Source organism: Lotus japonicus, chromosome 1 (genome assembly GCF_012489685.1).
Source record: "Lotus japonicus ecotype B-129 chromosome 1, LjGifu_v1.2".
Taxonomy (NCBI): Eukaryota; Viridiplantae; Streptophyta; class Magnoliopsida; order Fabales; family Fabaceae; genus Lotus; species Lotus japonicus.
The window spans coordinates 98226563-98251848 of NC_080041.1; the positions used below are offsets into that span (position 1 = coordinate 98226563).

A 25286-nucleotide genomic window follows, 5' to 3' on the forward strand; every position below is an offset into this window, starting at 1 on the left:
TTTCAAAACAAAACAAAACAAAACAAAAACTTGTCTGTTTTACCAAAAACAAATACTATTATCTTTTTCATTTCGAAAAACAGAATCGGTTTAACCCCAAACAAAACAAATAACTTCCTCACACACAAAAGAAAATATAGTTAATTTTAGTTATTAGTATTCAATTTATCTTCAGTTTATATTGATTTTCCCAAATTACCACTAATTCACTTTTTCTAATGTTTTTCATCATCAATTAAATAATAGTATTTTTTTTAATAAAAAAATTAAACAATAGAACTACAAGACAACCAATGGGGTAAAACTAAAGCTGGAGGGAAAACCTAACACGTCATAGCACACTAAGACTCGACGTCAATTTCCGCCATACAATCCGCAGGCGCATTAGCTTCGCGAGACACATGCTGAATACGAACTTTCCAAGCATGCGAGAGCAAAATATGCAAGTTCAGTATCGCAGTACCATAGACATGATAATCAAACCGGCTTTTTCGCAGCATGGTCACAAGCTCCAAATTAGGTGAACCACAAAAGATACACCTAAAATTCATCTCCCACACCATCAAGAGCCCCATCTTCAAGGCTAGATTCTCGGCAAGAGTGCTAGCATAAAAGCCACGCAGCCAGGCCCCAAACAGGTCACGAATAAGCCCTCCCATGTCCATACAATGAGAGCCACTCCTAAAAGCACCATCCACCATTAACAAAACAAAATTAGCCTGTGACATTGCCCAGAAAACACACTCAGGCCCAACAAACGCACGGGTCTTTTAAAATAATAGTATTTTAAAAAATAAAAAATCTAATAGATTTATTAATATTTTAATATTATTATTTCATTATATTTTTTAACTAAGAAAATGTAGCATAGATGATTGATAGCTGAACTTCTTAAGCATTTAATTCAAGGTTTGATCCTTAGGCGTGTATGTGGAATGATTTGTTATGAGACACCTACCCACTTAACATACTCTACGAGTCTCGGATGATTAGTCTCATCACTACCGACGGTAAATACTTTGTTCGTTTTTATATTTTTTTAAAAATTAAATTATGTCATTTTCTTAAAATAAATTGTTAAATGAGAAAAAAAATTCTGCAGAGAGTAAAATAGAAAACTTCAACAAAAACCTCCTGCATTTGACCACATGCGAGTTATGTAGAAAGTGGAAACTAGTAGAAGCAAAGCAACAACCACTCTTTGAATTGAACGTTTGGTGCCTTTTCCTGCTTTTTTTTTCCCACTTCACATACAACTGGGAATAAGTCCACTGAAACCACCATTTTTCTGGTCCAATTCGCATACCCATCAAACCATTTCAACACATTTCTCCGAAGTACGAGGTAAAGGTTTCACCTTTGTCTTAGATTTTATGATCCTGTTCCGTTTCCTTCAATCCTCATGGCAAGTTCTCAAAAGGGTCCTCAAGTAAATGGGTACCGAGTTTTGTTTTGTTTTGTTGCGTTTCTCTTCCTATTCTGCTGTTTGGTAAAGTAGAATACTTGATACCTGTTTGAATTTGTGCTTCAGAGAATGTGATAAGGTGATCATTGGTTTTCTATGTTGATGTTTGTTTGAATTCTTTCACCCTGTTTTCCTGTTGCTACTGCTATTGAATAGGTTTTTGCATTTTTTAGATATAAATGCATTTGAAAACACTGCAACATGTTTTGGAGATTAGAGTTTTCTGTGTTATGAGATTCAGTTCAATCCATATGAGCATGCTCTGCAATAACTGTTTTTTAGATCAATCTGATAGCCTTCTGCACTAGGATAAGGGGTTTTATAGTTCTCTTGGAGCTAATATTATTATTTGTGTACCTTTCTTCTTGACTAGTTTGCAGTGGAAGAGATGTTGAGTGGTCACACTGATGGACTTTCAGAGCTGAGATCATCGAAGGGTCAATTACTTGCAGACCCCGTATCTGACTTAGGTGACGATGAAGAGGAAGATTGTTTGGAACAGATACTTTATTCCGCGTCCTTTGAAGAACTCGCTAGAAATAGCATCAAATATGATACGGTCATATGGCTTTCTATATCGTTGCTGCTGGTTTTAGCTTGGGGAGTTGGCTTTATAATGTTGCTTTACCTGCCCATTAGGAGATATGTGCTTAAAAAGGATTTTTCTTCTCGCAGATTATATGTTACACATAGTGAAATAGTTTACAAGGTATATATAGATTATTCTGCATGATCATGATTCATGATGTTGTATTATGAGTTTTGAATATGAGAAGTGATTTTTTCTTCCCTTTCTCCTGTGGTTAAGGTGTCAAGGCCTTCATTTATACCTTTTTGGGGAACCGTGACCATTGAGAGGCAGGTGCCTCTTTCTCTGGTGATTGATATTATTATTGAACAAGGTACTGATGCAGGCCTTACCAGACTGTTTTCTTGTGATTGATATTATCTATGTATGTGTGTATGTATGTGGCTAAAAAGCCCAAAGGGTGGTGGCTAAAAATTAATAGCTTTGACCAGATAAACATAACAAAGCACATTTTGGCCCCGTTTGGAAGAGCTTATTTGAGCTTATCTGATAGCATAAGCTCTTATGTCAGTGTTTGGGAGAGCTTATGCAAAACAACTTATGGCCTACCATAAGCTGCTTTGAGCTTATTTCCATAAGCTATTCAGGATAGCTTATGAAAAAAAGCTTATGCTTATATATAGCTTATTTTCAATTTATTTCAATAAGTATTTTAAAATAGCTTATGAATAAGCGCTTATGACATAAGCCCTTATGACCATAAGCGCTTAATTAAGCTGTGTTTCCAAACGGGGCCTTTATCTTGTGATGGAAACCTTACCTTATGATGTTCATTATGTCTTTATTCTTTTCATTTGACTAGATTTCCCCATTTCTTTTGCCAGGTTGTGTGCAGTCTATTTATGGCATTCATACATTTCGAATTGAAAGTATTGCTCGTGGAAAGGCTGCTCCTGTAGATGAAATACAAGTTCAAGGAATTTCTGACCCTGATCATTTGAGAAAGGTGAAACAATATATATTTCTTAATATGATTCTTTATATTTAAGGTGATTGAGATGTTAATATTCAACAGCATAGTGGTTCTTTAACATTATACTACTAAGAAGTAAGTACTAACGAAGAGGATGTCATCATCTTCGAATAATGCAATTGATTTTTAGGTGATCATAACAGAAGCTTCAAAGATCTCACAAGATGTTGGTAAAATTGGGATGCCTACTGCTCCAAGCATAGACGTGGAAAACATTGCTCGTTTGCCAACAACAACTGAGGGATCAGTTGTTTTCAGATCACCGTCAAAAAGTCGAAAGGTAACAGTAGAACCCCTACCATGCATCCTAAAAAGACTCACCCGTAATAACTGAAGAGATTGAATTAGTTTTTAAATTCTATGAGATTTTGTAAACTTTGTACCTCTTTGGATGCAAACCAAAGAACACTTATTGGAGCTTATTTAGTACATTTAATAGTTGACAAACTCCAATAAGCCCGTATCGAAACACACTCTTTGTCTACTTCATGAGAACTTTCAATCAAAATTTGGACTGATAATATCTATCATATATAAAAACTTAATAAAAGGTTCATATGCCAAAGCTTACACCTAGTATCAAAAGATCCTGACCACTCACTCACACACATATCATAGATTGAATTAGTTTTGGGGTAGTTAGTTTATATTATCACCGAGAGCCGTACGCGCTTGAGCTGATAGGTATTGCATCTTTGGCCTAGAAAGATTTATAGCCTTGTAGTGGTCTTTGTAAGAAGCAGGCTTATGTTTATTTGTCGGTGTTTGAATTAGAGTTTTGTAGGTTACATTGAAGGTTGAAGTTTCACTACAAGTTTTCAGAGTTTCTGAACGTAGCAATACAATTTAGGAATTCAAGTGCTAGAAGTTGTTTCTAGCAATATCATGTCTTATTTCATTTTTTGGTGCATACAAGCATTCCTGGCCTCAAGCTTCTGAGTTTTACAGAGTTAGGTGTGTTCCATTCTCATTTTGGCATCAGGAACTTCAAATATTGCCCTGAAAAGAAAAAGCTGTTTTATTGTGGAAGTTACAAGGAAAGCAAATTGGAATTATTGACTAATCAATTGGCAAATATGTTAGGCTAGGTTGGGAGTTTAGATCATTGTGGCCCATGAAAACTGATACAATCGTAGACTTTGATCTTTTTATTTGCTTGGCATCGTAGGATAAATCTTCTTTTGATATCGTTCTTGAGAGGCACAAAAAGTAGTCCCGGATCTATGGACATATATTCTTATAAAAAAGAAAGCAATAAATATGCATCTACCAAGAAGAGAAAATGCAGAGTTAGAATTTTAAAAATATTGGAGGACAGTAATATATTCACACTGCTATTTAATTGTTCTAAAAATCCTATAAAGTTGAGTACGAGTAGATTTTAGTTTTGTTGATCAACTTTGACAAAAATGAAATTTTGCAGCAGATTTTATTCTTGGACCTAAGAATGATAGCTTGCATTTTCTTTTCTCAGAAAATAGAGAAAATTATGTTTGGTTCCTGTTCAATGTCATGCCATCAAGAGATAACAATAGTATCAAATGCATTGCTTGAATTTCTGTCATCTAAACCTGTTTTACTCTCATCTGCAGATGACAGGCTCACCGCGTGCTTCTTCACTAGAACGCAGAGTTGCCGGAGGATTGCTTCTTCATAAGCTTGAGGAAGTCAATAAATCAGTAAAGGTCTGTATCTGAATATCTTCTCTTTATAAAGCATGGATTCAATTGAAGAACTTATAATTTTTTTTCCTCTCTCAAATAAATGGAAACACCATCTCATTTTCATGGTTTCCTCTTGTTCTAGGGCTCAGACCATATTTGTGTATCTTTAGAAAAATTTATGTTATTCATCGACCCTTTACTAGCTCCAAATTCACGCTTATCCAAAAAAATAAAACTAGCTCCAAATTCACAACATGGTCCTATAGAATCGATTTTTGTTGTCTCATTCCTTCACCTCATCAGGCATGAGTGTATTTTGTTGACAGATACACAACAGAACAGCAAGCCTAGGAAATGTGCTATTTAACTTAGTTGTTGATTATTTACGTTCATGCTTTAATTGCTTTCCTTTTTGGCTCTATATTCATGACCAGAGACTTGAGGTGCTTTTTGAGAAGTCACATGCTTCCCCCGCCAGCAGGTGAAGTATAGAACCATGGTCAGCGTGTCAAGAATTGAATTGAAAGGAGTTTCTAACAGCATGTCTGGATCAGCTTCTGTGTCTTTTGAATCAATATTGGAACTTAGGAGCTACTCATAGAAGCTTCTCCCCATAATTGATTCTGGTTTTAGAATCAATATAAATTAGTTGTACCTTGTTTATATCTATGGAAAGATGAAATGATGTTGTAACTATCCTGGTGCTATTGAGTCACCCTTTTAATTGACTGTATAGTATGTGCTGGCTGAGGACAGTAGATTCTACATATATTGTTTTTATAGTTTTCTATTGTCTTCCATTTTTTATCCCTGTCAAACTGTATATTCCTTTGATTTATTTCTGTGCCCAAAGCCTTTATTGGTTTTTCTTCTTCTTGGTATGATCAAACCAACTTTAGCCAGATTCTATCATTTTCAATACACTAGGTGTTACTCCAATTTTTTTCGTGAATAAATTCATTAAACCTTTTTTTATATCTTAGCTCATTTGATGGAAACAAATGGGGTGTGAATAAATTGGTGTATGAGACGTGGAGTAGTAACTCTCTTTCCAACACTCTTTCATTAATTAGTACTCCCTCCGTCCTTAATTATAAGCTAAAGTTGTAAAAATCACACTTATTAAGAAAGCCTTAATTGATGCATTGGTTTTCAAAAAAAATGTACAACTTTCTATGTTTACCCCTATTTATGATAACACTTTTTCATCATTGTACTACTAATGGTGGTGCTCCACTACCAATAAATGCAAGGGTGAATATGGAAAGAAATATTAACTTTTGCAAGGTTAGCTTATATTTAGTGACACAAAAAAAGTCTCAATGTTAGCTTATAATTAGGGACGGAGGGAGTAGTTTAAATTTATGTGGGTCTCATATTTTTAGTGGACCTCACTTGAATTTTAATCAATCAATAAGAGTGTTGAAAAGAGTGCTAAAAAGAGAGTATTGTTACTCCAATAAGAGTATTTTTCATGAGATGCAATGAGTGATATGATTGGAAAAGAAGAAATAGATAGAAACATAGTGGAATTGAAAAGATATGGAAACAAATTGAGGTGTGAATGAATTAAGTTATTTTTGGTACAAAGGATGAATCAAATTTGATGACATCCATCTAGTGTGTGTACTATGGACGCTATTAATTTGTGGTTACAATTAAATGACCAATCTATTCATTGAATTTTCTTCACAAACAAGGCTATCCTATATATCCAATACCCATTATATCTTCAGAATTAGAACAGTAACACTTTTCTCTCTGCACTTCTCATTAATATTCTTTGTCCTCTGCATATCAAATAGTTAAAAATGGCTTCTTTTGCTACTCTCCATGGCCTGCATGGTTCTCTTCTGAGATCCCAGTTCCTAGGCCAAGATTACCACTGTACTCATCATCACTTTCCTCTGAAACAACCCTCCACATCACATCAAAGAAAACAAACTTCTGAGTTACATGCCAAGTTCAACATAATGGAAATCATGGGAGGCAGAGGACTCTGCAATGGAGAAAAAGGCCTTCAACAAGAGCTGGAAAGGCAAGTTGTTGTTGATGACCACCCGCTGCCGCCGCCGCCAGAATCAAGTGGTGAAGAGCAAGAACAGCTGAATAGTGATGGCAGTGTTGTTGCAGTTGCAGAAGATGCTTTTGAGAAAGAAATGATGGGTTTGACTGGGGGGTTCCCTGGTGGTGAGAAAGGGTTGAAGAAGTTCATTGAAGAAAATCCACCTCTCCCTAAATAGGAATTTTTCTCAACCCTTCACTTTGAAAGAAGCCAAAGCCATGGAGAACAATCAAAAGAATGCAAAGTCTTCCATTCTGATTTCTCTGACAATTCAAACTTTGAGGTTTTCTTTCTCTTCCTCTGATCTTCATTCTGATGAGACTCAACCCTTCACTTCAATGAGTGTTACTTAAACTGTTACATTTTAAATCTATATGTGGTTTAATTAACAATTCAATGTATGCAAGTTGTCTCTCAGTTTCAAAGTTCAAATTCTGTAATACAAATACCTTTTTTTTTGTAGTTTCTTATATCATTGTTCCTAGTCCATGGAGTATCTTCATGATTTTAATGAGTAGATTATATGAAATTTATTCAATTTGGTCAAAAGATTAACAGCGTCAAAATAGTATTCAAAGGATAATTCTGGTTCATTGTATGCAAATTGGTCTTTGGTATTGCACATCATCTTGTGAACAATTGGACCATTTTGATTTAGAAACAGGTATCATTCAAGGAAAAAAAGAGAGTTATGTCATGGTTTTCTGCGACTAATTTAATTGATTTTCTAGAATATTTGATGTAAATTTACTCTTAATCATAATTTTATGTTTCAGGACTGTGTTCTTTCCATTGTTGTTGCCAATATAATCAATTTGGCACACTTGAAAATGGGAATAGAAAAATTTAGATAACTTATACTTAAATTTACAATTAGAAATATCAGACTGAATTTTAAACATAAAATGAGACAAAAAAAATTGGTCAATTTTGATGAATCATAGCCACAGAAAAAGAATGTGCCTTCTTCAGTACATGTGCTTGATTAGATGCTCCAGATTAGCCACACAACAAAATTGCATTTGGACACGAGTTCTTTCTAGCCAATGAAAAGAGATCTTCCCTCCTATGTTGAAGCTTATGAACTTGAAGGTAAGAGCTCAATTATTCATAAATCAATTTTATACAACTTTCTATAAAAGCATTTTTCTTCCTCAACTCTCTTTATCATCTCAACCATCACATTTCATATTTGACTCTTTTTTCTCTTACATTTTTATACCAATATTTGTATAAACAATTGTGTATATATAGTTTCTCTGTGCAATATTAGAGCTGACATGAAAGTTTAGGATTTAGTAATGGTTTCCTAATTCCTATCTATTATTCTGAGGATGTGAGTGAATGAAATGGACAAGAGCAAAGTTGTCCTAATTTGAAAGTTCGGTTTAGAATCCAACTCCTATGAAACTTTCCAAGTTGTCCATATCCTCTTGGTCACCACAAAATGTTGAAACGTGTCCGATGTTTCTTTAGTAAGCTACTGCTTCAGCATATGCTTATAGCATATGCTATGGTTGTTTACTGAATATGGTAGACAGTAGACAATCTTTGAGGTTTTTGCAACTGATATAAAGGTCTAGTGGATTTGAGAAAGTTCAATTTTTTTCTTATTGGTAAGGATGTTTTACCTACTAATTTAAGGAGATAACGATGTAATCTTAGAGCAAGCATAACGTGTAACAGGTGTGCTGTTTATACAAAGGATTTTGATCACATTTTTCACCAGTGCCCTTCTTCCTGATATGCGTGAGCTCACATCAGGTCCAAACTCACGGTTATTCTTGATAATGTTTCTTCTCATGATTGGTTTTATGCTCAATTTCAACAAAATTATATTCTTGTGGTTGCAATTCTTTGGTGGATTTGGAAATACGTAACAGCTATATAATTCATACTCATGTTTGACCTGTTGATTTTGTTTTAAGGTAGATTTTAGTTTTTGGTTATGATTTCAGGCGTTGGGGAATGAGTGAGCGCTTTTTCATAGTGCTAGAGGCGTACGTCTATGTGATATTCATTTGAATGTGGATGGCAGTTTGATCTTTATTTAACAACAAATGAGGTTGGAGTTGTTCTGTGTGGTTAGGATGGGAGATGGTATCTGACACCTCTTGCAATGAAGATTCTTTTCGTGTTGAGCTACTTATAGTGGAGGTGGGTTTACAACATGCTTAGGACTTGAGTTTTAAGTGTGAATCTAGTTGCTTTAAGTCTCCTTACGAGTAATCCTGATGTTAGTACTTAATTGGTTGGGAGATGTGATTCTCTGAGTTAGGAGTATGCTGCATTGGAGTTTGTATGTTTCCTCGTCTCATATCCCTAGAGACCCTAACATGGTTGCAGATGCTTTGGTTGGGAAAACTACTGGAGAGGACTCTCCTCGTCCTCTCCACTTCGTGTTTGGAAGTTTACTCATTCCAATGATATTTATTTTCTTTACTGTGACTTGTTTGTTTAGTTTGTCTTTAGATTTCCAAATGCAACAGAAAGAAATTTGTATAATATAGATGGATGATGTGTAGATAAAGTAATGCTAAATATAAAAATTATCATACAATTATGTTCCTTTATGTTTTTACAATTTTAATTTGTTCAAGAACTAATTTTGCCAAACACCTTTTATAGTTTCTAGCTATTTATAAGTTTTCAGTTTTCAACTAATTTATCGGCTACGTGTTGCCAAAAAGAGCATAAAATTAAAGTTGATTTTCTTAACTTCCGTCAAAAGGAACATATTTCCAAACACATCCACGGTAAAACAAAAACTCAAAAGTCTGCAAGACCAAACACCCACCAAGCCAAAAACAAAGTCAATAAAACAATCAGACCCCAAGAAAGCTACCAAACAAAGTGGTTCAATGGTCTCCCCAAAAATAAGTCTTGTAGGGTTCAAACACTAGACCTAGTGGTTCAAACAACCACTTTTACCAATGAGTAACCATTTAACAATTAATCTAGTTTTGTTTTAATTAATGAACACCCAAAAATTAAAGGTGATATTGTGAAACTTGAGACCATCATTTTTTTTACAAGTGGGGGATTCATTTCTTTATCTTTTATATGGCTTTGTATATCGCGCACCAAGAAAAATATAGTTCATACACATAAGTAGCTTATTGCAAATAATATGTGCTGAAAGTTAGTTGTAAAAGCATAATGCATCATACTTCATAAGTAGACTAACTTTTAACTACGAATAGTCAAATTGGTTCCTGAAAGTGTTAGACGCTGATAAGTTCGTCCATAAAAGAATGAGATAACTCTGTGGTTCCTAATTGTGAAATTACCCTTTAAGTTATCGATGTTTTATTTAATTTCAGAGACTAACCAGACCGACATTTTACACAATCCGCAAGATGAATTGACAACATCCAAAGGGACCAATTTGACAATTCATTCAACTTATCTACTATAAAAAAAAATGTCCTGTTAATTTAAATTTCACCCAATTTATTTTTTAATAAATTTTACAAGGGTGAGAGAGAGCAGGAGCAGCATAAGCTTGTGTGCATTCTCACACTCGACCACACATCAAGTACACTCTCTCATCACCTCATTCCTCTCTCTCTCTTCCTGGGTCTTCACTCCCAAATTCTCGACGAGTGTGAGAAAAATCAATCCAATTTAGGGTTTCAATTGTGACATTTTCGCACAAATCTCAATCGGAAAAAATGGGAGGTGGTGGTGGACCAGCAGATCACGGTCACGGCGGCGATTTCAGGAACAAGGTATGGAGTATGACCGGTGGCCCTTACTGTCGTCCCAAGCACTGGAAGCGCAACACCGCCATCGCCATGTTCGGTGTCTTCCTCGTTTGCATCCCCATCTTCAAGCTTTCCGCTGAGCTCGAGGTCCCTCTCTCTCTAAAATCGCTTCTTTCATTATTTCACAATCGTTTTCTCGTTGGAATTCGTATTTTCTGGGATCCTGGTTTTTTTTTTTTTTTTGTTAATTTCTCTTGATCGAAATTAAGATTTTTGTTGGCAATTTTTTTGTGTTGTTTGATGCATTTGATTATTTGTTTTGACAGCTTGTTTTTGTTATTGGGAAATGAGGGTCCTGATTTTCTTGTAATTTTTATCAGGATTGGGGAAATTAAGAATGTTTTCTGCTAATGTTGATGTTAATAATGCTCTAAGCATTTCATGATCTTTTCGTGTTTTAGGAAGATGATTTGGCTATTTTCATTTTCTTTTGGAGTTTGGGGGGTGGTAGGCTGAGATCTGGGAGTGTTAAATTTTCAGCTGATTGCAGAACCAAAGACGCACTCAGTATGCATGCTTGACGAACATTATTTCAGTATATGTTTGTCAATGTTATCTATTCTGTAACCCCTGTCCCCTCTTCTTTTTCTGAAAGGAGATAAGGTAGTCTCTTATTCCTTCGTGATATATGTGGCTGCAGTGCAGAGTGTGAACCAGTTCCAAATAGTTTAGGTTGAAACAATTGTAATGGAAATAATGCTTTGTTTGAGCAGGGATTGTGTGTATCGATGTGGTGCTACAATAATGCACTCCTTCGAAAGAGTTCCCTGCAAAATAAATTTGGGGAGATGGGCAGTTGTGTTTCATCTTTTGGAAATAACAATAATCATCCCCCCTATATTTCTTCATTTCTTTATTTTTCAAAAAAAATCAAACAAATTGTTGAGTAGATATTTTTATTGGTGCTTCAATTGCTTTCAATTTAATGATTAACACGCTGCATGGTTTTCACTTTTTCCTGTTTTCGAAGATTTGTATAGCATCAATGAGCATTGTTTGTTAGACCTATCAAATATTTGGATTTTTGTCAAGGTTTTTACCAAAATGTGACTACCAAGTACCAAATAGGCATGGTAACTTGGTGTGTTTGGGCAGGTTTTGCTTTCCCCACCACCATTCTGGTCAGGGGTGCAAAATGGGTACTTGCACTTATCCTGCAGCTTCCCCTGGGCTGGGATTCTCTCTAACTCTTTTAATTGAATTTTCCATCATTTGCTCCAATCTCTGGAAACTTTGCTCTCAGTGCGCCGGAGCGCTACTCATGAACTATGAACGTTTGCACTAGAACCAGGCAATTTCTGCCGCATCCCTGTTCATGACTTCAATAGACTTCTCCAAAAATTCAAGCTTCCCTTCTATCTTCATGGCTACCATCTTCTTTTCTAGTTTGTTAGAAACTGGTACCAAGAGTAAGAGAGAGAATTATTTTAATTGCATCAACCCTAAATTCCAAAATCTGGTCCAGCGTTGAGCAGACTCAAGAACTGGTCAAAGAAAGAATGCAGTGGTTGGTGAGGAATTCAAGGGTCTCTGCTCTCTCCTAAATACAATTCAGATACTGTTCATCTGTTTCTATAACCCTCTATTTATCTTTGTGACTGCATATCTTTCCCTTAACTACTGATAGAGTATAGGTATACTTCAGTGCTTCACTATTGGAATTGTAATTGTTCTGAGTAGTTATGGCGGTGTGCCACATGGTACATGCCAGCTGTAGTTAGTTAGAGCTGTAGCTCTGTTAGAAGTTAGTTATTCTAGCCTTCGTTAGTTTCGATCAGGTCACAGCTTGCTATGCTAGTTTTCCTTCTTTATAATTACTATTTACTTGTGCTCACACATATTCAGATGAATGAAATCATTTCCACTTAAATCAAATCTTTTCACTTTTATCTCAACTATGAGCTTCTTCAACTATGAACTATCTAGCTCTCTATTAGTTAGTTAGGTGGTTTTATGATCGACAATGACTTTTAGGGGCTGGGATCCCCTAGAACTCTCCTGTGTGTCCTCCCTTAGACCTCCTTATTGGGGGTTCTTATCTTTTCAACAAATCATATTCCATGTATATAAATGTAACTCCATAAATACATAAAGATAAATATCAAGAACTATAAGAAATTGAAAAACATTAATATCAAATCATTTGAAAGTACAGACATATATTAAGGCTATTATTAATTATATGACTATCAAGGTTTGTATCTGTACCCATAAACCTGCCCCTGCTCTGCCTATACAAATTAGGGAAATCCTGAACCTGGACCTGGTGAAAAGGGATTCCTTCAAAAATTTGTCAGGGTTGGTGAAGTATTACCCATAAACTGTCATGGCGCTGCCTGTGCCCAATTGCCTGCTTTCGAAGTATTTTTGCTGCAGTTTCTTGGGATTTTGATACACTCACGGTCTCACCCAAAATGATTGTAATTTCTTGACTCTTAATTTTGATTCTTTTTGTCCTTCCTTCTGATGTTTCCATTTTACTGTAAGAGGAGAAAAGTTATATTTCCATTAGCATTTATATATGAATAGCAAGTAATTATGGTGGAGTGAGGATGTAATTGGCTGTTATCTATGTGTTTGCAGTCTCTACTTCTTTCCCTTTGGTGTCTTTTCAGACATTCGATGTTTATTTTTCCCTGGAAAGCATTAGCCTTGTCGCTTGTGTATCAAATCTTTAACTGAAAATAATTGGGGATTTAAATAATTATTTATAGCTGCTTAGCATGGGACGTCTTTTTTTCCTTTCATTTAGATCTTATGTCTGGAATCTAGGTTATATCATTCTGTGCATACAAAATAGAATATTTTTTTGCCTTTGCATCTACCTGATAAGTTTCCCCACTGTTTAGTTTGAAATATATGGATGAGTTGAATATCTCTTTCAAAAGTGGTTGCTGTTGTGCTCTTTTTAGACCTTTTGAAATGTCATAATTTGTTGCTTCTTATGTTGTCTTTTTGGTTTAGTTTTATTAATGTTCACTATTAGTCATTTTACCATCACTTGTATACATTATATTGGCTAACAAGATTTTATTTCTTAATCCTTCAGCAAAGACCACATCACCCGGTTCGCCCAATCCCTTCCCAACTCTGGTGCAAGAATTTTGGGACGAAAGACTACAAAGATTATGAATAAACCAAGGATCATCAATTGCAATGCATCACTGGTGTGGGTGTTCATCACATCACGTGAAACAAAATTTCTTTGATAAATGCAGAGAATATGAACAGTTTTAAAAAGTTGCTGGTGTCAATGTTATGTAAGACTTGAGATCTAGGATCATGTAATGGACATCCTTTTATATTTTTGGTTACATTGGCTTCCATTTTAGAAGTGATGGAATTAAATAAGTTACTCATGTATCGATACATCGTCTGAGACTTTGTTGTTCAAACTGATATTACCGGTCACTATAAGGATGGTAATTGATGTTTTTATCATCTTGTATGTCCATTTTGTGCCTATAGTTCTATAAATGTGCAATTTTAATCCTGTAATTTTCATTACTCCAATTAAATTCATCTACTTTGAAGAATGAGAAAATGTGATCCTGATGTTAAACCACCATGCAGTAACTGAACTTGCCTCTCACTAAGTCCATAGACAGTACATTACTTGTTACTGCAATATAGTATAATCATATCTTTATGCAGCATTGCAAATAATTTTATTCAGTTTTTCTCTGAAAACATATGTTACTGCAATTGAGTTTGCTAATTTACTCCCACTACATTTTAGAAGGAGTATTATAGCATACAAATTGACAAGGAATATATAGGTGCTGTTAGGCATTCCTATAAAGTAAAATTTATAAATTGACAAGAAAGAAATGTTTGCACCTTATGTCTATCACATGTTTTTAATTTGTTTTTTGTTTAGTTGTCAAATATTGAGTGCTGTCATCTTATTGAGGATTTTATAAATATTTTTGCTTGTAAAATTGGAAACGATTGCACATGATTGACCTCAAAATAAGAGTGATACTGGAGAGTACTTTGCTTCATACACGTCTCTTGAATCCTGATTAAGAAAAGTACAAATTAAACTTCCAATGACCTAATTAAAGAAACTGTGGTATTATATTGAGAGAACTTGCGTGAATTGACCAACAACAGTATTTTAGTGTCGCCAAAACTAACATTGAGGAATAACAATTACTTGTACCAATAAAATTGAAAAAGTTTAGGTTACATTCTTTTGGTTCACTTACACTTGGAAAGAGACATAAAAAAGACATAAAAATATAAGAGTGAAATGAAATGAGAGATATAATTAGAATATGTGATATAATACAAAAAGAAAAGAGTTAAGAAGAAAGAAGTGGAAGTAAGTGGAAATAAGATTGACGAAAAGACACATTATATTTTTTACGAACAATTTATAATAAATTAAAATATTTCATGTGATAATTGTTTTAAAATTAATATTATATCAATATTAATATTTATATAAAATAATTTTTTCTCAATATATAAAAACATTCATATACACATATGTATATATAAGTATGTCCTTTTATAGTTTCAACATGTTTCAATTTTCTCGGGATCAAGTGAAAACCCCTACGCCTAGGGGAAAACCCAAAAATACTGAGAAAGGAAGTATAAAGAAGGTTGATCCAGTTAATAGTTCTAGGGGGTCTGAGTCAGGGTTGGTAGATGTCGCAGAGCTGAGCATAAAAGAGCTTATGGTGCTACTGGTAAAGTTATTGGAGCCTTATGGCGTTTCACCGGGGCACGAAGTGCCTTGCTAATTGGAAAGCGCTTACATATGGAGTATGATTGCCCAGATTCGGTAGTCGTCTTCCAGATTGCATCCCAGATCAAAGCTCGGAGACCTTCTTATGGTAGGAGTCGGTGTGTTTTGGGGTTGTGTTTGGCTTTTGGGGTTTTTGAGGGGTGTTGGCGTGTGCTTCGGGGAATTGATTGTTGGTTAAGAGGCTTCTTCTCTCTGATGGTTTCTGGCTATGGGCGCTTCATTGGGTTGTTTTCAGTATTGTTGATTTTTTGATCTCTTTTGAGGTGGGATGTATATCTTGCCATTATCCTCATTGTATAATCTATATTAATCTTTGCTTTTGAAAAAATAAACTTGGTTAACAACTAATTTTGCTAAGTACTTCTTATACAATCAGCTAGTTTTTTAGTTATCACCTTTCATCTTTAAGCTATCAACTAGCTTTTTTAGCAAAGTGTTGTCAAACATAGGGTTTTACTTGAAAATTTAATATATGTACTTCGATATAAAAAAGTTACATCAGTAATTTTTACTCTAGAGTTAATTTTGGAATTAAAATTGATTAATGGAATCTTAAACAAAACCTTATACATGGTGTATATTTTAATATTAATTTATCATTGATCGTAATGTGTGGAAAAATAATTAATAGAAGAACTAAAATTCAATTCAGCGGTCTCTACGAATTAAAAAAAAAAAGGTTATATTTCTCATCATGATATAACCATTGGTATTTTCTTCAAAGTTAGAGTTGGTTAAGCTGACTTTAAGCCGACGCAATACACCAATGGTGGAGGTCGACACAAAACGCTAATGGCTTTGATCGATGCTGAATCATAAATATTAGTGTCAGTCGTATAGGTTGATTGAAATATATATATATATATATATATATATATATATATATATATTTATACATGTTTTCTATTGGTCATCGAGTCTCATGTATTATCAATGAATACTTTGAATTCGTTCATAGTTTGCAACTTGATTAATATGATTTCTCTATAATAAGGAAATCCTGGTGATAAAGTAGCAAAGTTATATGACTGAATTCAAAACATACAATGATCACGCATGGTACTCGGTAACAAGAAAAAACATTTATATATTTCAATGTCTACACTATTTCGCTCGAGAAACAACTGAAAAACAAATAAGACATGAAATCGAATAATTATCAACTCCAACATGAATTTGACTCTACTCTGGATAAAATAATTCTAACATATCTATAGAAATTAGAAGACATTTGCAATAATAAACAAGAATAATAGTCATAATATTTTATTAGTCATTTAATTGTCTTATTTAACTATTAGTGTTTCATTAGATGATCAAACACTTTCGTCTTGTTTTACTAGTTTAACTTTAAGCTTATGAGCAAATCTTGCAATCTTCAAAATTTGTTTGTCAGGGCAAAAGAAGTTTCTCCTGCTCACCTCACTCGATTCTTGCTTGCTGCTCTCCCCATGCAACAATTTTTTTAGAGTCTTCCACGACTCTAAATTAATCTAAGGTACTTTTTCTTCTATCACAAGATCTAAGCTACTAATAACAAAATAGAAAAGTGTAGATTGACCATACAATTTTATTTCATTTTTATTGACAACCATAACATAGTAAAATAAAACACATACAATCTCTTAAGAAAAATGAAAATAAAAAATAAACCCATACAATCTCAGCATACCAGCTAAGTAGGTAGGCTGCAGTAATGGCGATAGTGCGACGACGTGGCAGTGGGGTTAAAAAATACAATCACTATAAGAAAACACAGGATTTAGCGGCAGTTGATTTAAGCTTTAGCGCCTATCCCTTTTGGTGGTTGGGCAACCGCCACAGAATTTGACGACATTAGTAAAAATGTAGTTGATTTTGACAAGCTGCTTGAATAACCGATAGAAAAGAACACAGAATTTAGCAACAACCTAAAACGAGTAATGATATATACACACATTTTCACTGCTTTTCTACCTTCATTTTTATATATTTTTTTTCTCTATCAATTAAATCACCTATCACATCTTTACTTTCTCTATCTTTTCTTCCTATCTCTCTCTTCCTCCATCTCTCCACACCTAAAAAATGAGGTGTGAATATATAATTATTCGATTTTTTGAGGCAGGTAATGACAAGTTTTCTTGTAGTGTAAGTTGTTATCATTTAAATAGAAAACAAAAATAAAAAGAGACAGAAAATTAGACTAAGAAAAAACGAAACTCAAGATAGTAATACAAGAAACAAACTCACTATTTATCATAATATTTATTAACAGATTAGTCATTGGTGAAATTTATCTTAACACTAAATAATTCTGTTAATAAATATTCATTTTACAAAACAAAGGAGAAAAAACAAATTACAGATTGTATAAATAAAAGGCTTAATCCTCAAATTAGTCCCTGTCTTTGTGTCACCGTCTGAACCAGGTCCCTGACCGGAAAAATTTGTGGATTAAATCCCTATCTTTTAAAAACGTATGGAGCCAGTCCTCGCCGGAGCCCGGAGCTCCGACGAGTGATAAAATGGCACGCTGACTGGATTAATGAAGTCTACGTGGAATTTAAAAAAAAAGGAAAATCAATTATGATGTGGATTTTTCTTTGTTTCTTAATTCAAAATCATATTGTTTATTTTTAAAATTATATATTAATTAAAAAAAAACCTTAATCTTTTTTCTGAATCATTCTTCATCCCCTTCATCATATCATCTTCTTCATGTTCTTCCTAGCCGCCACCCCAACCACGCCACGGCACCACCCCAACCGCCAACAAATTCCAAAACGCCAACCTAGGGGTTTGAAGAGAAAGAAAGAAGGGAATATGTTCTAGGATTTGTGGGTGGTGGTTCTGTTCTACGAAAATTCAGAGAAAGGGGGAAGGTAGAATGGTTGTCGTTTGGGGGTTTCCAGGGTGAGGTGAACGGAGACAGATTATGGGTCACTGGGGGGAGATCCAGTGGTGGTTTATGGGCATGTGTGGTGGTGGGTGAGGAAGGAGGAGAGCTTCGTTGGTTCCTCTACAGATTCATACAAATCGAGACCTCCATTCACACCTCCATCACCATCGAGCCCTCTTAATCACCATCCTCTTTCTCTGCCCTTCGATCTCCCTCTCGGTTGTCTCGCAATTTTGATTCACAGATATGGTTGCAGATGGGGGTTGGGGTTTTGGTTGGGGGTGAGGTTCAGGTTGCAGGTGGGGGTTGGGGTTGTAGGTGGTGGTGGGGTTTTCATGGGTCCTTTGATGATGAAGAAGAAGCAGGTGAAGGAGGAGGAGATGATGTGATGATTTCTGGGTTCAATCAAATGATTGTGCTCTTTGTTTTTGATTTGAGATGTTTACGATCTGGAAATTTTGGTTCATGTTGGATAAAGTTGGATATCTACAATCTGGAAATTTACGACATGGAAATCTACTTCAGTTCATGTTGGATAAAGTTGGTTTTTCCTTGGCTGTAAATTTTGTATAATGATGTAAAGTGATGTTTCATATTCAAAATTTATGTACAAGGAAACCAGTAGTGGGCACCAAACCTTCAATTTTTACTTGTATATTAAGTTCTTATAGTTCCAGTTTTTTTTTCCTGTAATGGAGATTCTTGTGATTTTGGGGATTTGTAGGATCTTAAACATGACAGATTCAAAACTAGCATTGAGGTTAATTTGAGGGAATTTATTTTTGTTAATTTAATTATGTTTAGTTTTGTTAATTGGTTTTATTTTTGTTAATTAAATTAAAAAAAAATTGATGTGTTATTTAATTTTTTTTCTAAAATCCACATAAGCATCATTAATACAGTATGCCAAATCATCACTCGCCGGAGCTTCGGGCTCCGACGAGGACTGGCTCCATACGTTTTTAAAAGATAGGGATTTAATCCACAAATTTTTACGGTCAGGGACCTAGTTCAGACGGCGACACAAAGACGGGGACCAATTTGAGGATTAAGCCTAAATAAAAATATAGGATTAGGAATCTGAACCTGAGATTAGGTGGAAATTCTTTTGGATTTTTGTACTGTCTCTTTCTTCACATGTTGTGGCTAATCCAGTAACATGTCATGAACATCAAGTATTCCATTTCATCATGCATCAGTGTGCCCCTACCACGTTTGTACATATATTGGAGATTGAAGGCTCTGGAAAAGACAAGAGTAGTAAAAACTAACCCATTTGACTATACATTTGCCACCATTTTTTTTTGTTGAAAAAACTATAACTCGAGTTCTTTATATTTATACTCCAATATCTATCCCTCTCCCTCAGACAGTAATTGAGTTTCAGCTTCTATGGCAGAGGCAAAAACATGGTTAGTACTACATTTTTGGGGCCACACTATTACATAATTTTAAATTGCCGTTGCGGTTGAGGTTACGGCTGAGTTGCAGAATTGCGGACAAATTAAATGCAAGTTGGTGCAACCGCAATTGTAGCCTTGATGCTAATGCGGGAACTCCAAATCCCTTTACGTTGCGGCTGCACTTGTGGTTACAGACTCCAATTTAGAACCCTCCCCCACATGCAAAGATTCATTTTTTACTTTCCTGTGAATGTTTGCATAATTTGTACATCAGCTGTAATTTTCTTTTGGGGTTTGTGCTTTCAGGTATGCTGTTGTTACTGGTGCAAACAAAGGGATAGGGTTGGAGACAGTTAAAGAGTTGGCCTCAAATGGAGTCAAGGTGGTACTCACAGCCAGAGATGAGAATAAAGGCCATGAAGCTATTGAGAAATTGAAAGTGTTTGGTCTCTCTGATCTGGTCACTTTTCACCAGCTTGATGTGACTGACCCTACTAGTATTGCTTCTCTAGTAGAGTTTGTTAAAACCCAGTTTGGTAGACTTGATATCTTGGTAAGAAGACATTCAGTTTAATTTTTTTCTTTTAACTGCAAAAAGGGGCAATTTGATTGTTTCTAATTTGAAAATACAGGATAATCTTGTGCATAAATTGTGCACGAAATTACAAAATAAAAGGTATAGCTTAGAAGACAGCTTCCTTGTTATCCTTTAGTTATATATGAAAGAATCATTTACCTTCTTGAAGCTTTTCAAAATCTTGTAGGTGAATAATGCAGGAATCAGTGGTGTCAATCCATATGAAACGGTCAGTTTACATATTCCATTTAGGATATTGCTCCTGTCCTACTATCATTTTATAGAGTAAAGTAAGTAATAACAATCCTTATTGACAAATCTAACGGTTCGGGTTAATAAATCGTTAATCGTATACTTGCACATATATTAGAAACTATAATGCTTATTAAGTGCATATTTGAAAATCTTTCTACCATTGATTCTAACATAAAAACAATTATGGGGAAAAACTTGTGAGTATCATAATTGATTCTAAAGAAATAGAATATGATTCAAACATGTTTAAATCTCAAAACCCAATGGTTATCATGTCTTACTTTACCAATTACAGTGACTCGGTCACTTTAGATGAGTCAAATCCGTTTTTTAATAGTACTATTGGCAATATGAGTCACTATTTTAAAGCTTTGAGAAGTTCTTCAACATTAATGCAGGTGGGATCAATAATTAACTGGAAGGAACTGACTCAAACTTATGAGATGGCTGAAAAGTGCTTAAAAACAAACTACTATGGTGCTAGGGAAACAATTGAGGCATTTCTCCCACTCATTGAGTTGTCCAATTCACCTAGGATTGTCAATGTTTCCTCCCAAGCTGGGATGTTAAAGGTACAACAAGAGTGTCAAAACTTTTCTATTTAACTTCAATCCTTTTGGAACATGATTTTAAGTCACCCTTTCGACATTGTCAAAATTGTGTACGGTGGCATGTTTCAGAACATGCCAAATGAGTGGGCTAAAGGGGTGTTTGGTGATGCTGAAAATCTCACAGAAGAGAGAATAGATGAGATACTGAAGGAGTTTCTCAAAGACTTCAAAGAAGGTTCACTAGAAAACAAAGGCTGGCCAACTTTCCTCTCTGCCTATATAGTCTCAAAAGCAGCCATGAATTCTTACACAAGGATTATAGCCAAGAAGCACCTTAACATGTGTAGTAATTGTGTCTGCCCTGGTTTTGTTAAAACAGACATCAACAAAAACACTGGCATCTTATCTATTGACCAAGGTGCTGCTAATGTTGTGAGATTAGCTCTGCTTCCTTATGGTTCTTCCCCTTCTGGCCACTTCTTTATTAGGCAAGAAGAGGAAATGGGATTCTCTAGCGTCAGGGAGTACTGAAATTCAGTAAAGTCATAGATTTATAGTTGTCTGATCAAAATCGTGGGGTCCAAATTTACTGAAATTATTTAAGTGCATAATAATTTTTTCAATCAGGGTCATCTAATCTTGATTTGATGGCGGAGGACCCTTGACTTCACCGAATGCAGTAATTCCTGACCGGAAGAAATCCGTGTCCCAAGTAAAGTCAAACTTTTGAGTGATTTTGAATGTAATATAATCATGTAGATACAAGAATAAATCATCAGAATGTGTCCCTTGCTGTTGCTGATACGTTTTACCCTTATATCTGATGTCATAGTAAAATTTGTAGGCTAATACTTACAAGTTGGACGTTTATTTATCCTATATTGTTCACAATTTGCATAATCAAAATTCCTATTTGTCATGTTTTCATGGACTTTCTTATTTTAGGACATGAGGTGAACCCTTACTCATTGAAGAAATTGTTAATGACTAAGATTGTGTTTGTATTTCAGTAAGCAAGCGCATATTTCAAGACAATGTGAATGTGCTTTAAGTCAATTCATAACACTCTTGTGTTGTGTTATTGAAGTGCACACCCTAACATTTGTAGTAATTGTGTTTGCCCAGCTGGTTTTGTCAAAACAAACATCAACAAAAACACTTGATAATACTAGTATTGTTCTTGGATAATGATAGTGATGGAGGGAAATACTAGTATTGGTCTTGGTAATACTTGCTACTGGTGTTGTGTGTTTTTGGAGGAGGGAAAGAGGGGATTTGGAAGCTCGGTTAATTAGGAAGAAGCAAGTTGATTCTATTCGTCAATTATAACATGTATAAAGATGAGTTCACAATGATCAAATGAGGAATAAGTCTTACATTGGTGGTTAATTTTGACTTTTTCTTGAGACCTAAATTAAATAAAAAACTTAACCAACTTTTGAGAATAAAATTTCTCACACTAAAGCCTTCAAATTCGCCACCTATGCGAAGACTTTGGGTTCCTCTACCTCAGGCTAGGGAGGTGGGGGAGGGGAAGTTGGGTGATGGCAAGATGTTCTTGACAGATGGGGGTTGGTGGGAGGCGGTGGAAGGGAGAAGAAAGAAGAAGAGGATATGAAGTTGATGATGATGATGAAGGATGAAGGATGAAAAAGATAAATGATATAAATAAAATTTTGTTGCTAGATAAAACAATTTTATATGTAGTTCAACTGGTTAAGTGGTTGTTTTTCCCCTTACAAGATCGGGGTTCGAATCTCCCCCACCTTTTTTCCTATTTCTGAATTTATTAATGATGTATCATGCCAGATGACCTGCTTTGTCACTTAACGAACTAATGTCATGTAAGCCTCTTTCGTTAATTTCTTAACGTCAGAGGGGAAAACGATACACTTTTGTGAAACATCGAGGGCAGAAACGTAGACAAAAAAGAGTAGCGGAGACTTTTGCACAAAGTTGAAACATCTGGGCAAAAACTGTTTTTAAGCTATTATAAACTACTTACGAAATAAAAGGTGACAACTCCTCTAGGTGGCAGCCTCTCAGCCTTTGTCTGATTTCACTTTACTCATTTTTTTATACTATTATTAGTAACCCAATGACGTGAGTTGATAATGTCATATATTATATTATTCATATATTCATGAATTTTGAAATAATAATGTTTCTCATAAATATTTTGAATTTCAAATTATTATTTCGCCTCATTAATATATTAAAATTGAAAAATGATGAATTCCTAACATTACGGTAACAAATCGATACAAATTGATAAAGGAACAAAATAATTAATCTTAATCTTTTTTATTATAGAAATTCTTTTTTCTTAGAGAAATGTAATAAATTTTGTCCCAGATTTGGTTATTGTAGTTATTAACTTTCCTAGCAACATTCAATCTCATTTATGAATAAAGGCAAAGTCAAATTTAAATTTATTAACAATTATTGTATATTTATGTGTCCAATAATGATATCAGATAATAATAGAAATTAAATTTAAATTTCTCTTCCACACAAATGTAATGTATTTAACACTAACGTAAGTTTTTATTCCTTATAATTAGACTATTTTGAAAATTCAAAAATAAAGTATATTATTATAATACCCAAGTAACTAGGTTATATATCTAACAAATTTTCTTGCACGTGATTATTTTCTCTATTGTTTTGTTTCTTTGTTTTCTGAAAAACCTAACCTCATGAAGGGTACAAGCCCACTACGCCCAGGCCCAATCCATAGCAAATTTTATCCTTTTAACCTCTCAATTCTTCTCACCATCTCACTTCTCTTCTCTAGCCGTCACACCCTTCCTGAAACCCTAGCTCAACATCTTTTTGTTTTCTCTTCTTCTCACTTCTCCACCTACGACGGCGGAACCCTCATCCCCCCATGACCTAGCAACCCAATCTCATCTCTTTTCTTCTCCACCTTGCCGCAACAACCCTCGTTTTCTCCTTTTCCACTCAAAGAGCCCTTGTCTTCTGTTGTCTTCACCATCTTCATCATCAATGCTCCTCCCTCCGATCATCAATGTCATCCTCGCCTTGTCTCTTTCTCCTTGATACAAATCTGAGCATGCATGCTTCAAAAATTACTCCTTTATCTTACCAAAGGAGTTGAAGTTGCAGATCGGATCGAAAGAGGATTTGAGCGTGCATGCTTCAAAGTAATCATGATTCTATGTTTGATAATCTATCTGCTTTCACAGTTTAAATTGTACTTTTCTTTATACTGTTGTTGATATGCTTTTCAGGGATTTGTTATGGGGGATTGGGCCTCGCCGCCTCGATGAGGGTGCTTTACCCTTAGCTGATCCTATATCTAGCTTCTAAGTTGAAGAAGTGAACATGTGTCTTCCTTTCTTCCTAAAGAATGTTGGTCCTGCATCTATGGTTCTATGGTTTCTAACTTGGTCTTTGATTGTTTTAGTGTTCAATCATATTGAAATTCTGCTTTTTTCTCAATGTTCTCTTCTTTTCTTAGTTGTTACTTCGGCTACTTAAAAGGAGTGGAAATCTCTGTCACATACCAATTTAACCATTTTCCCCTTTTTCTACCAAAACACATATTTTTTTCAAAATATCAAATAACTTGTGATGTTTTTTGTATTCATGATAAATGTTCTTTGTGAACATGTTAGTAGCTAAACTACATCCAACCTCTATGTAGCTAAGAAATACTTGTTTTCCCCATATTACTAGACAGAGGGGGAGGAAGGGAGAAGAGAAACTGAATACTTAGTGAGGTAGTGGAGAATCTGAATAATTATTTGTGTTAATGAGAGTATAGGGAAAGTTTAAGTTACTAGGTGAAGACACATGAATACTTTTATATTATATTTAACTTTGTAATGAACTAATGACTTCATGAGTCGAACCATTTTCAAAAGCCTTATTTTGATAATTTAGAGTTGGTGGCGCATGCGGTGAATCACACATGCACACCACACCCATTTAAATTACAACTTCGATATTATGATTGCAGTATTACACAAACATGGACACATGGGACACATTATGCTATTCTGATGAGCTGTTATGGGTTGCGGATCCTCTTCCAACTCTTATTCTGTTGAAAGATGTGAGTTTTTAATTCTCTCCTTTGCTCAATTAATTTCTTTTGATCCACCAGCATATTGATTAGCATGAGTGGTGTTTGTCTTTTATTTTCTCACAATCCGTAATAAATTTTCAAATTTGCTTGCTTGAAACAATTTTGCAATATGAAATGCAATTGGTCATTGATTGCTCATTAGGTAAAATGAGAAAGAAAAAAGCTACATTTTGTATACCATTTCTCTAGGGCATATTGACTTCGGGAAGTTTTACTTAAATGA

At 34.8% G+C, this 25286-nt stretch overlaps 4 protein-coding genes and 1 non-coding gene across 7 annotated transcripts; all 5 read left to right on the top strand.

Annotated features, from left to right (window-relative positions):
- The first annotated feature begins 1135 nt into the window (after positions 1-1135).
- On the top strand, positions 1136-5473 carry LOC130728220 (uncharacterized). 3 transcript variants are annotated; one of them, XM_057579608.1, is made up of 7 exons: positions 1136-1437; positions 1839-2174; positions 2274-2367; positions 2879-3000; positions 3158-3307; positions 4620-4712; positions 5126-5473. In XM_057579608.1, exons 2-7 carry the CDS (start codon positions 1854-1856, stop codon positions 5174-5176), a joined length of 831 nt encoding a protein of 276 aa, XP_057435591.1. In that variant the 5' UTR covers positions 1136-1437; positions 1839-1853; the 3' UTR covers positions 5177-5473. The 3 variants fall into 3 exon arrangements, with proteins under 3 accessions (XP_057435591.1, XP_057435590.1, XP_057435592.1); XM_057579607.1 differs by having other exon boundaries at positions 1136-1344; XM_057579609.1 differs by having other exon boundaries at positions 1136-1344; positions 1846-2174.
- Positions 5474-6412: 939 nt separating this feature from the next.
- Positions 6413-9323, top strand: LOC130728222 (NAD(P)H-quinone oxidoreductase subunit S, chloroplastic-like). The gene has a single exon (XM_057579610.1). It carries the CDS (start codon positions 6503-6505, stop codon positions 6932-6934), a length of 432 nt encoding a protein of 143 aa, XP_057435593.1. The 5' UTR covers positions 6413-6502; the 3' UTR covers positions 6935-9323.
- A 945-nt stretch (positions 9324-10268) lies between these two features.
- On the top strand, positions 10269-13964 carry LOC130728223 (uncharacterized). The gene is made up of 2 exons (XM_057579611.1): positions 10269-10610; positions 13573-13964. The coding sequence occupies exons 1-2, from the start codon at positions 10431-10433 to the stop codon at positions 13657-13659; spliced, it is 267 nt and encodes an 88-aa protein (XP_057435594.1). The 5' UTR covers positions 10269-10430; the 3' UTR covers positions 13660-13964.
- Positions 11230-11366, top strand: LOC130734951 (small nucleolar RNA snoR135). The gene has a single exon (XR_009018283.1). It is a non-coding gene; the product is annotated as a small nucleolar RNA snoR135 (small nucleolar RNA).
- Positions 13965-19417: 5453 nt separating the features above from the next.
- On the top strand, positions 19418-21826 carry LOC130728225 ((+)-neomenthol dehydrogenase-like). Its single transcript, XM_057579613.1, has 5 exons — positions 19418-19575; positions 19873-20119; positions 20331-20372; positions 20797-20970; positions 21079-21826. The coding sequence occupies exons 1-5, from the start codon at positions 19556-19558 to the stop codon at positions 21478-21480; spliced, it is 885 nt and encodes a 294-aa protein (XP_057435596.1). The 5' UTR covers positions 19418-19555; the 3' UTR covers positions 21481-21826.
- Positions 21827-25286: the final 3460 nt, after the last annotated feature.